This window comes from Bos javanicus, chromosome X, assembly GCF_032452875.1.
Source record: "Bos javanicus breed banteng chromosome X, ARS-OSU_banteng_1.0, whole genome shotgun sequence".
NCBI lineage: Eukaryota > Metazoa > Chordata > Mammalia > Artiodactyla > Bovidae > Bos > Bos javanicus.
Genome location: NC_083897.1, coordinates 121,175,475 through 121,187,922, shown reverse-complemented (window position 1 = coordinate 121,187,922; position 12,448 = coordinate 121,175,475). Strand labels below are relative to the sequence as shown.

The window sequence follows — 12,448 nt, the reverse complement described above, 5'->3', positions numbered from 1 at the left end:
ACAATTCTCCTCCAATTAAAAATTTTCATAAATGCTCTACTGATTTAAAATGTAGAAAAAATCTGGACAAGAACACATAGCCAGTACAGAGTTATATACAACAATGCCAAATGAATAAGAGACAGGAACAATGAAGAACAAAAGAATACGTAGGAATTTATCCTCGAATTAAAAATCTTAGGAAACACACACAAAAAGTATTCAAACATACAAATAACTTCAGCTATCTCGTATAAAATAGATCACCTTAGCAAAACCAAGAGTCTGGCCTGGAAGAATCAACAATTACTTAGATCACGTAATAGAAAATCCAGCACAAATAAAAGCAACCATACCAAAAAAACGTACCTACAAAGAAACCTCAGAACAATGTATAGGTTCCACATAGACTCAACAAGAAGAATTTGCTGACAGGCTTAGGACAAAGAAGTCTCAAACAGAATAGTATGTTATGTGTATTCATGAGGAGCACATATTGTAAGACTGTCGATGTTGCTTAACTCCTTTACAGATCTACTCCAGTCAGACCAGCTGAGACCACAATCAAACATGGGCTGCTGTTTCCTGTACCCAGCATAAACCGTGGAAAACTTATACAAGGAATAAAGACAACTATTAACGGAAGCAAAAGCACAAAACTAAATAATCCCCCAGGCAAAATAAGTCTCTAATGAACTTGACCCTATGAGTGTCAAGGTGAGGGAGTCCTCAGAGACTGACAAGTGTGTGCAGGTTACAAGGGAAGAAGACAACATGATCAGCAGGAAAAGGCTTTAAAGTTCAGCCCTTGATTCTTCCACTGTGCCCTGGGGCCATGAATGGCTATAGCCTCACTGAAGGAATCTGAGGTAGCATCTCAGAGCTCCCATGCCAAGACCATGGGGAACAAAATTTTGAATGGGATGTGGCAGCATTGCCCAGACGTCATGAAATAACCAGCACAAACTTTGTTAGTGGATGACAACTGGCCCTTTTAAGTGATCACCTTAATAGACTATCATGCAGGGACTAAAAGAGAAAACTTAGTACCCCAAAAATTGTACCAAAGGACAGAAATTCACCTCAGAAATTTCGAGCAATGCCCCTGCAGTCGACTAAGAGCCCATGTGAGAACCGTCAGGCTAAGGAGCCCTTTCACTTACTCTGCTGGGATGGTATGGGGCATGGCTGGGGACAGGGGTGGATTCATACCAGAAAGGGAAGGATTTCCAGGCCCTGCCAGCAGTCAATATGAAGATCCTGAGTGAGATGTGAGGGGTTCTACACAACAGAAGGCAGTCTCCCATCCTTCCCTCTCAGCTCATCTTACCTGCGACAGCCATTTCCTGGAAGCCTCAGGCAGAAGGGTCCAGAGGAGATGTACGTGCGCTTCTCAGCAGGAGTCTCAGGACTTGATGACGAGGGACTGGATGTCTTCGATGGGAGGCCTTGGCCTCAGGTCAGCAGATGGGACACAGCCCACCACCTACAGGGGTCAAGGGAAGACACGGAGAGTGGACGGAGCATCACTCAGCCCAGAAGACGGGGCCCGAAAGTGCCCTCCCTGTCATTCTCAGGAGCTCCAGGAAGCCTGTAGGGCCAGGCCAGAAACAATTCCTGCCAGGGTGCTGACGGAAGCTAGAGCCTGGGAGGGAGGCCCATAGACTCTGCTTGGTTCAGGGAAGGTCTCAGGATCCGCGACGACTCAAGGAAAAGTGCACATGCCAATCCTCCGGGAAGCTCCCCCAGAACCCCGCCCACCCTGGCCCCGCCTCTGCTTTTGGCCTGGAACACAGAACCACATGACAGGAAGTGACGACCACGCACACACGCTGGGGCTGCGACGCCATCTTTGAGAGCTGCTGCCATTTTGAGAACTGCCGTGCAGGGTGCCCAGACGGACGACTCCCAGGTCTCATCAGGTGTCCAAGTGTGAGGTGACGTGAGTTACAAGTGTGGGACACACGTCCGGCACGACCAAGCCTTTCCCTCTGAAAAGAGGGGGCTGGACAACCCCTGGCCACCCTGCCCCTGCTCTCTGCTGGAAGATTCGGGCCTGCATCTTAAGCCCCAAGTCCATCCACTTCACCCAGTTAGTCTCCGAGAGGAAGGCTTCAGTCCAGTGCTGGTGGACTCCAGTTCTGCTCAGTAGACGTAAAGCCCCGAGCCCTGTAGCTATGGGAGGGACTCTCGGGGGGGACTGAGGGTCTCCACACCCCAGAACGGTGGCCACGTGAAACCCCCACTCCCCGCGACTTGGCCTCGGAGCATCTGGGTGGTATCCGGGCAGCTCTAAGGTCTGCGGGTCACCCTCCCTGCGATCTTGGATGTGGGAAACTGAGGTCGGAGGGGATCTGGGTCCAAGGGGTTGGTAGCTGGTCAGTACAGGGAGGATGTCAGGGCTCGGGAGGAGCCAGTGTAAGGACCATCCTTCCAGACACTCGGGTGAATCAGGACCCTCCCCTGTGGTCAGTGCTTCCTCCCAGCCAAACACGGGGAAGGGAGGCTGCTCTCTGAGTGGGGAGGTTAGAGCTTGCTTACAGAAGGGCAGGTCTCGGGACCCTTAGGTGGGAGGCTGAGCACTCCCTCCTTTCCTTCTCCAGAATCACAGGGAAGGTGGCAGCATCAGCTTCAGAGCAGAAGAGGGATCGGGGCGGGTGCTAGGGGTCATTCCCCACTTTTCATCCTAACTCTGAATGTGAACTGAAAAGACACGCCTCCCCTGCCAGCCCCCGCAGGCCACCCTCTAACGCCTAGGCAGGGCTGTCTGGCTGCACCCCAGGGCTCACTCTCACTTCCTCCTCAGGGGTCTCAGGGGACAGGCTGACTAGGCAAACAGGAGACTTGTGGGTCCTAGAGCAGTGGACTCAAGGCCTCCTATGAAGCAGACTTGGTTTAAACCGGGGACAACTCTCCCTGGTGAAGGTGCTCACATTTCTTCGTCCTTTTCCAGGTGCTCTCGTTGTCTAACTTCCTAACTGCAGTCCTGCCTGCGGTCCCTGACCTGTGTCATCATGCCTCGGAAGCACAAAAACAAGAATCATGCCCACGGGAAATGCTACCAGGTCCAGGGGGACACTCAGGAGGCCCAGGCCAGTGCTGCTGCAGCCCCAGGAGAGGAGTGCCTGTCTTCCCCCTCTTTTGTCCCTCAGGTTTCTTCCCAGAGCTCCGTTGCTGCTGGAAATCACCAGGAGCTTCAGGGAGCCATGGCCCCTAGCTCTACTGTTGCAGAGGCTTCCTGTGCAGGATCTGAAGAAGGTGCCCAGGGCCCCAAGGAGGAAAGCGCAGATGCTGCCCAGGCAGCCCTGGTCACTCGGAGCATTCGCAAAGATACTCTGATCAAGAAAGCCAGCATGGTGATGGATTTCCTGCTGGAGAGGTACATCATGAAGGAACCCATCACACAGGACGCCATGCTGGAGGTCATTGGCAGTAAGTTCAAGCAGCACTTCCCTGAGATCTTGAGCAGAGCCTCTGAGCGCGTGGAGCTGTTGTTTGGCCTGGAGCTGAAGGAAGTCGACTGCAGCAGGAACATCTACACCCTCGTCAACAAGTTCAGTCTCGGGGTTGAGGAAGGTTCAAGTGATGAGGAGGAGCTGCCCAAGTCTGGTCTCCTCATGGCGCTCCTGGGCATCATCTTTATGAAGGGTAACCGTGCCACTGAGGAGGAGATCTGGGAATTTCTCAATGTGTTGGGGATCTATGCTGGGAAGAAGCACTCCATCTTTGGGGAGCCCAGAAAGCTCATCACCAAAGATCTGGTGCAGAAGGGGTACCTCAACTACCGCCAGGTGCCCAATAGTGATCCTCCGGGCTATGAGTTCCTGTGGGGTCCGAGAGCTTATGCTGAGACCACTAAGATGAAGGTGTTGGAAGTTCTGGCCAAGATCCAGGATAAGGTCCCGAGTTCCTTCCCAGACCTCTATGATGAGGCTCTGAGAGATCAGGTGGAGAGAGCAGCACTGGGAGGCACGGCCAGGGCTCCAGCAATGGCTGAAGCCAGTGCCTCTACCAGGGCCAAGTCCTACAGCTCCTCCCACATCTAGGGAGGGGTCAGGGCACTTTGTTCCCTTTGTGTTGGAAGAGGACAGTCTACCTCTTAAATAGTGCAGGGGTAGTAGGGGTGGGGGGAACAAAACCCATATGTTTTTCTCAGTTTTAAGTAGTAAGGGAGTTTAGGTGCACTTTTAACAAAATAACGCATGTTTTCCTTTTATCCATATGAATAATATCTAGTCAAAAACAGATGATTTCGGTAGGTAGGTAGAGGCGTTTGGTATTTTTAAATATTACCACTCTTCACAAGGTTTATCTTGCTTCAGAATCTAGGTTTATTAATGTCATGGAGTCATGTTTACTGTTGTTAGGTTTTTGACTAAGAGTTCATTATTTGTAAACAAGTTGAAAAGACTTCAATATTTTCCTTATGGTACAGAATGAGGTAACAGAGCATTGGAATAGAATTTTACTTGGAAATATGTAAGAATCCTAGAGATAAATATTTGGGATCACAAAGCTTTCAGAGTAAACGCTGGTTTATTCTTCGTTTGTCTTCTTATCTGTCCTCTTTCCTTGTAAAAGCTAATAACATGGACTTAGATTTGCTTAGCTTATTCAAACTGTATGACACTTAAATCATAATAAAATAGAGACTTTGCTCGTTATTTCCGTTTTCTCCCAAATTAATTGACCATCTTCTGTTTAGAAGGCTTTCTTATAGTACTGGGTTGATAAGAAAATGAAGCCCAAGCCACTGCCCATGGAATTTTGAGTCTAGCAGCAGGGACAATATAAGGAAGGTGGTGAGCTAACTCTAAGGAATAAACAAATCATAAATTTAAATGGGGGAGGTGTGGAAGAGGAGGTTCCAGATGAGAGCAAGCAAGTCGAAGTTACATGATTAAGGCGGCACTGGGTCTTGGGGAAAGTCTAGTTCCTCGGTGGGAGGTCATTTTCAGTCCAGATGCATGATGGGCTAGATGAAGCTGTGGGAGTGATGCCAGACACTCATATGATGGTGCTCAGAGGTGAGGCTGTAAACCTGGAATATATCTAAACCATATATTCACCGTTATTTGGGGATATCCGAAAACCATAGGGAATGGAAGGGGCCCTGTGCACTTGAGCCAGGGCAAGTGAACACTCACACTACGTGTTTTCATCAAAAGCTGTCTAAAGAATTTCTGAGAAATAAGGGTGATTCCCATTGAAGTGAGATGCCAAGACATCACTGGACTGTCTCTCTTTTTCTGGGATGGGAGCACCAGAACTTGCTCTGTTAAACGGGCAGTTTAATTAGGTTATGTTTACTGTAATTTGGCAAACTTTAAGGGAGGGCTCAATTTTTACTGTCAGTGGGATTAAATTAAGGGTGGTTTGGACAAGCAAAAGCACCTGAGAGGGAAGTTGCTGGTCCTTGAGACAAATGAACTTGTCCTTGCATCCATGTGGAGAAGATAACCCCAAACGCCTATTAAAACAGGTGCTCAAATAGGGAAATACTGCTTAGTTTTACTTGCTTGGGAGCAGTAGTGCTGATGTGGATTTGCCTATTGTTTGGAGTTGCATATTCTCTAGCCTGGAAATAAAATTATGTGATGGAAGTTTGTTATCATTTGGGGTCAAAATCACCTTTGTAATAACTGCCATTCATTCAAAGTACCAAAGCTTGTCTCATACTGTGCCAGGTGATTTACATACATCACACATGTCTCTGGTCCTACACTATAGACTCTCAAACACCATTTGCAGATAAAGAAGCTGGAATAAAGAAGCTCAAATTCAAAGCTCATAAATGATAGAAGCTGGACTGGACCCCGGCACTGAATTCCTCCAGAGCCCATACTGTGCCACTCCTCCAGGATGAGGCCAACCTTGGGTCACTTCCTCTTTCTGAACATTAGTCCAAATGTTATTTCACACGTTCAATAGCAGAATTTCATACCCCAAACACGGCTTTGGAATAAAAAGCCCCAGAAATAAGTAACAAAAAATGAAAATAAAAGTGGAGTATGTATAAGGAATGAGACAGCATTCAGTGACAATTTATCTACAAAGGAAATGTCAGTAAACGGCAGTAGATCAGGGATGCAGAAAATCATTTAATTCAGCCCCTTCCTTTCAGAGAGTAAATCTGTTAGAGTGAAGGTTCTACAAGAGGCTGTGTCTGGTCAGTGAAGAGAAGGAAGAGATCAGTGTGTTTTCTCTGATAGCACACCACCTATGCTGGGGCCCCTCCCGGACTGTAGCTTCCCTATCACTCCTGGGACTCAGCCCATTCTCTGTGAGATTTGTTGCAGGCAGACTAAGACTTTTCAAAGATGTGGCATTTCCCAAGAAGGCTTTCATAGAAGAGAAAGGAGTCAAGATAAAGACAGATGAATGAGGAACTGAAGTCACAGAGAGACTGGCCTGTGTCTGCTCTCAGAAGGCCAAGACAGGGCTGACAGGCTGCACATTCCCTCACTTCTTTTCAGGGCTTGCAAGGACATGGTCTTTGGTCTACATGGGTCACCTTAGGTTGAAAGAAAGAGGAAATCCAGAGTCCCCCAGGAGTCAAGGTGAGGTACCTGAGTGAGGGCATGCCCCTACACTGAACACAGAGGGCCCCAAGAAGCCTGAATCCTGATGTGGTCCCTGAAGGCACAGGTAGGAGTAGCCTCATGTGGCATTCCCAGACGTTGCCTCTCTGGCACCACAGGGAGTGAGGACCTTAGTCTGAGAGAGCTCCCTTATGTAAACAGAGAAAGGAGCCCCACACTCTGCCAGGAGTCAAGCTTTGGACTTAGGAAACCCCCTGACCTCAGAACTCTGAGGAAACTGCACAGAACCCTGCCCTTCCTGGCATCCCTGGGATACCTGCTCATTGTTGACATGACATGCCCATTTCCTTCTATGAAGTCACAAGTGGGGTTGGGACATGGTCCAAGGGGTAAAGCCTAGGGCCAGCAGTGGGATTATTTCCAGGTTTTCCAGAAAGCAACAGAATACCCTAAAGACAAAGGGAAGCACACACCCCATAACCATATGATTCATCTCATCCTCTGTGCCTCAGAAGACCAAGGACGGGTATGGACAGGTGAGGAAAACCTTACTTTTTCCTTGGGGTCTCACGGAGATGCTTGCCCTACTATAAGGAAGTATAGTAGTAGATGGGGTGGACCTAAGTGGAAGGAAGGGTAGAATTTCAGGCCACAACAGAGGTCAAAGCAATGACTGAGGGATCATATACCAATAAAAAGAACTGATAATGACTCCAGCCATGTTCCTTGTAGCCCTTGAAGAACCAGGGCAGAGCTATCAAGCTGAAGTTCCACCAACATTTATTTATATCAGGTGTGTAGGAAGTGAAACCCTTAGTATGAAGGTGCAGATACTATTCCAAGAAAGGGGTGGGGACACCAGGCCTTAGGGGAACGAAAAAAGCACTCTTAATTCATGTTGAGGACTCCAGAGGCCAGGACAGAAAACTTCCCAATGAGAACACAGTACTGGGTGATAACTACTGACTGGGGTGATAAGCTGAGGACCTCTTCACTTCTCAGAAATCCCAGGAAGCTTTGTGATGCCAACTAGAGGACAGCAGAGGGAATGGGTCCTATGACTGGCCACTAGTTGGGTGGTGGTCTTGAATGTGGAATAACAGATGCTTCTGTGTAGGAGACTACCAGCCCCTTCTGTCACCCCAGCGTGCCTGAGGCAGGGGTAGCAGGATGAAGCCTAAAGATCACTCTAATTTCCTTCAATATGTTTCCCAAAGGACAGCTGATTAGGAGAATAGGAACCCTGGGGGTTTTCAGAACAGTGCCCTCAAGAAAACCACAAATGAAGCCTTCCTGATAACCAAAGTGGTATTTCACTGCTGCCGCTGCACACTCAAGCTTCGTCTTCCTGTGGGCCCTTATCACCTGCCCTTCTACTCACACTTCTCATCATTGTCCCCCAGCACAGGCATCATACCTTGGGGTCAGAACCATAAGCTCTGCATCCGTGAGAAATGCCACCAGGCGTGATATGACCTCCAGAGTCACAGGGGAGTTCAGCGCTCTGCAGTAATGGAAGAGCTTCCCTCTACCTCTTCTCTTTTAGAAGATAATTCACAGAGCTCATCAGCTACTGGGTGAAATAGCACTTCCCAGGGGTCTTCGGAAGCCCCATCTACTACCAGCACTTTTTCAACTACTTCTGACACAACATCTGATGAAGAAGATATCAGTCAAGATGAGGAAGATTCACGTTCCTCCAATGTCTCATGTTCTACTGAGAACACCTACAGTGATACTCTGAATAGCATGACAAGTTTGTTGGAACAGTTCCTTCTGCATAAATATAAAATGAAGCAGCCCATCATGAAGGAAAACATGCTGAAGATTATCCACCCAAGATACCATAACCGATTTGCCAAGATTCTGAAGAGAGCTGCTGAACACAGCAAGGCTGTCTATGCAGTTGACTTGAAGGAAGTTGATTCAACCATCCACTCCTATGACCTTGTCAGCAAACTGAACCTGCCCAACAATGGGAGAGTGGGGGATGGTAGGGGCTTACTTAAGACCAGTCTCTTGATGACAGTTCTGGGTGTGATCTTCGTGAAGGGCAACTGTGCCGCTGAGGAAGACATCTGGAAATTCTTGAATATGATGGGAGTATATGCTGGGAGAAAACACTTCATCTACGGAGAGCCCAGGAAGCTCATCACCAAAGACTTTGTGACGATGAAGTACCTGGAGTACCGCCAGGTTGCCAACGGTGATCCTCCACGTTATGAGTTCCTGTGGGCCCACAAGCCCATGCTGAAACCAGCAAAATGAAAGTCTTGGAATTTTTGGCAAGTCAATGATACGGTCCCCAGTGCCTTCTCATCACAATATGAAGAAGTTTTGTGAGATGAGGAGGAGAGAGCTCGAGCCACAGTTCCAGCCAGGCCTGGCACCACTGTCACTTCCAGGCATGTCCCACGGCCACATCCAGCAGCTCCTCCCACCCCTACTGAAGACCAAGACTTTTAAAAAATCATCCAGATAAGAAAATTTGACATCAAAATAGGGACTTTTGCCAAAATGGGAAGCAATCCCACAATAACACTGCTGGGACAATGGAATGAAAAAATAAAATGAAAAAAATTTCAAAACATGATCAACCTTGATTGTTCTCCATCTTTTCTGTCTTCTGTTTTGTAAAATTAAATAATTTATACCTTGATATGCTTCTTGAAAAATGCAGGAGGTATCAAACCTTAACAAGTTAGACCTCTTACTGTCTTCATTTATTTTTTGAGCATCTGCTCTTTGAAAGGCTCTATGCTAGTTCTGGTGAGGCTAAGGTCAAGACCTCCCCTATGCCCATACAACTTTAGAAACAAGGAGCTGCAATCACATAATTAAGATCTTGAGATAGCCTTTAGGAATGACAGGAAAGTAAAAAGACTATCCAGGAAGAAATCTCTACCTTGGCTAACGTACTGATTTGTTAGGCTTTCCACAACAAAACCCCACAGAATGCGTGGCTGAAACAGCGGAATTTTATTTTCTCAGAGTTCTAGAGGCTGCAAGTCTAAGAGGAGGGCTGGTTTACCCTGAGGCCTCTCCCCTTGGCTGCCAGGTGGCCACCCTCTTCACTTGGCATTCCTTTTGAATGCATATATCCCTGGTGCCTCCTTTTGTGTCTCAATTTCTTCTTATAGTCACACTGGGTTATGGCCCATCCTAATGACTTCATTTTAACACAACCATCGCTTTAAAGACCTTATTTCTAACTACAGTTGCATTCTTAAGTACTCTGAGTTATGCTTTCAATATGCATTTGTGGAGGGGACACAATTTGGCCCCTAACAGACAGAAATCTACAGTGCCTCTGCTCTTATCTCAATGCAGGAGATTCCAGTGCACAGACTGGTATTCTATGCCCATCGTCTCCAGGGAGTTTCTGAGATGTAAGGGTGAACTCCCTTGAGGTGTTTAGGGAAGAAGGACATTCCTGCCTTTATCCCTTTTGAATTCTTCTGGTTAGACTACTAGTAAACTTGACACAAGACAGGGTAACAGGAGAAAAAGAGTCAAATTTTAATTCATGTGCACAAGAAGTGTCATAGAAATGGGACCTAAAAAGTGGGCAAAGCAGGCAGCTGTTTTTATTTTGTAGACAAGAAAACAATTTGTGAGGAATCGACAGGACAAATCAACTTAGGTTTTAGGTACTCAACTAGTAAGGAATCTAAACAGAATCTGTACCCAGGGTAGTAAATGAAAGACTTAACAAGGTTTGTGTATACAGGCTTCTCTGCTTGAACTGCCTACTTCTGGTTAGAAGGGTTTCCCTCTGCCTCCAGATGCAGGCAGTATATCCTTTATATGAGATGCATTTCCTGCTCTCAGGGAGGCAGATATTGGGGGGTGGTGGAATGTCCCTCCTCTGTTGGCTGTTTGTTAAGTAACTTGAATTCAAAATAATCAATATGCCACTGTGGTATATTTGGGGGCAGAGTGCCCTAAGCCTTGACAGGTCCCTCCTCTGAAACTTGCCTGCACGTCTTACATGGTAAAAGCTGACCTGGTCACTGTGGAGAGAGAGAATGGATTAGTGGAGTCCTCCATTTCATGGCAGCAATTGCGTCATTCTGAGAACAGGTCAGTTCATTTGAAGAGTGGTATCTCATTTCAATAGGTGGTGATACAGGTGGGCTCACAAAGCTAGGTCTAGGGTGCAATCGGTGTCAGGTAGTTATTAATAAGAAGCATTTTTATGGAAACAAAAAAAAAGTGGATGTTAATGATTGGAGCTGGTTATAAACCAGTTTCTGAGCCCAGGGCGTAGTCAGTCAAGAAGTTTTCTAAGTGTCAGGATCAAAGCAACTACTGCAGTTTGAAATGTCTCTATCACAGTTAGCAATATCTCTGGGTGATCAGGTTAACATTCTGAGTGGCTCGTACAGCAACAGGCATGAAGTCTATTTGAACATAAGGTGTTGTGACAATTTCTCTGATCTTTGCATCAAGTCTTGTAGCTTCACGTTGCAGGACTTCAGGAAAATATGGCAATGTTAGTTCTCAGTGATTCAAGTCAAAAGAATCGGAGAGTGAGTGGATCAAGATGGCAGAGGTGTATCGCTTGGAGCTCACCATCTTCCCACAGACACATCAAAAGGATGGGAGAATTGGGAATTTTAGTAATAAAGTTGCAGCTAAATATGGGTGGACACTAGAAAAATTCAGGATCCAACCCAGTTTGCAGGTAAATAATAAAACTTCAAGGAAACGTAATAGCACTAGAACTAGAACCTAATACCCACACAAGTGTAGTACACTTTCTATTGAACCATTTTTTTTTCTATCATCTCCCTCATTTCTACTGAAGACAGGAAAGCTAAGACCTAATTTTTTGCAAAGAAAGTCTAAATTCAATAAACTTGGCCTGATTATTTATCTAAGTACAGTAAGAATAACAATTTGCAAATAGGCGCTTTTAATTCAGCTTTGCTGGAACGAAATTTTCATAGCCTCTTGAGGCTAGGAAGCCACAGCAAAGACTTGTTGTCAAACCTAGAGATCTGGATGAATTCCTCTCTTCCTGAATTCCCCAAAACATCCTAAAGTTCCTGTGCCTGCCAGAAGTGATCTTCCTTACTCACCTGGTAAGGCTGATGGGAATTCTGTCAGCAAGGTCCCAGGCTGTTTTTCCAACGGGTTTTTATGGATCCCTATGGTTAACCTTAGTTTCCTCAAGTAATCTGGCCATATCCAAGTCTACCTGTGTCTGTCAAATATGACAGTCCAGTCAAAGTCTCGGTAGTGTAATCACTGTTTCCACTTGTGTCCTGCTATAAGAACAGATTCTCACTGAACTTTTGAAAAATAACTATTTTCCTAAGAAAATAAGAACACTGAGAGTTTCTGATTTCTGGAGTGATACGGTAGGGAGAGAAAAATTAATGTTTCAATTCCAATGACAAATCCACCATTTATCAAATTGCTGTGTTAAAAAATTTCCTTATATCTAGAAAATGAAAGATTTTTAAAAGACAGTAATCTTTCAAAAAAATCAGAAAAATTATGATCATATTTGTAATTCATTAAGCCCCATGTTCCTAATTCTTATATTGCCAAGGTCCAGTTTTTGTACTGTTTCTGTCAATCCTCCCTGGTTTGTGGCTCATAGGGACAATGATAATTTCAAGAAGCCTGCAAGGTTTTGGTTAAAGCTCGTATAATTTGCCCAGGGAAATGTATGCCTGGATCACACTTGATAAACCAAACAGAGAACACATTTTCTCACACTTTCTTTGCCACCGTAAGGGAATCAGCCTTGCAGCAAGGAAAGGCTTCAACTCATCCAGAAATATAGAAATGACAAGAATATTTTGATGACTCAACTGTTCTGTTCAGTCTCTCGGTCATGTCTGACTCTTTGCAACCCCATGGACTTCAGCATGCCAGGCTTCCCTGTGCATCACCTATTCCCAGAGTTTGCTCAA

General features: G+C 46.1%; 2 protein-coding genes across 3 annotated transcripts; both read left to right on the top strand.

The window, feature by feature from the left end:
* The first annotated feature begins 1,810 nt into the window (after nucleotides 1-1,810).
* Nucleotides 1,811-4,634, top strand: LOC133241962 (melanoma-associated antigen B4-like). 2 transcript variants are annotated; one of them, XM_061407800.1, is made up of 2 exons: nucleotides 1,811-1,916; nucleotides 2,933-4,634. In XM_061407800.1, the coding sequence occupies exon 2, from the start codon at nucleotides 2,994-2,996 to the stop codon at nucleotides 4,023-4,025; it is 1,032 nt and encodes a 343-aa protein (XP_061263784.1). In that variant the 5' UTR covers nucleotides 1,811-1,916; nucleotides 2,933-2,993; the 3' UTR covers nucleotides 4,026-4,634. The 2 variants fall into 2 exon arrangements, with proteins under 2 accessions (XP_061263784.1, XP_061263785.1); XM_061407801.1 differs by having other exon boundaries at nucleotides 1,813-1,921.
* Nucleotides 4,635-8,024: 3,390 nt separating this feature from the next.
* On the top strand, nucleotides 8,025-9,214 carry LOC133241960 (melanoma-associated antigen B5-like). Its single transcript, XM_061407799.1, has one exon. The coding sequence runs from the start codon at nucleotides 8,271-8,273 to the stop codon at nucleotides 8,787-8,789; it is 519 nt and encodes a 172-aa protein (XP_061263783.1). The 5' UTR covers nucleotides 8,025-8,270; the 3' UTR covers nucleotides 8,790-9,214.
* Nucleotides 9,215-12,448: the final 3,234 nt, after the last annotated feature.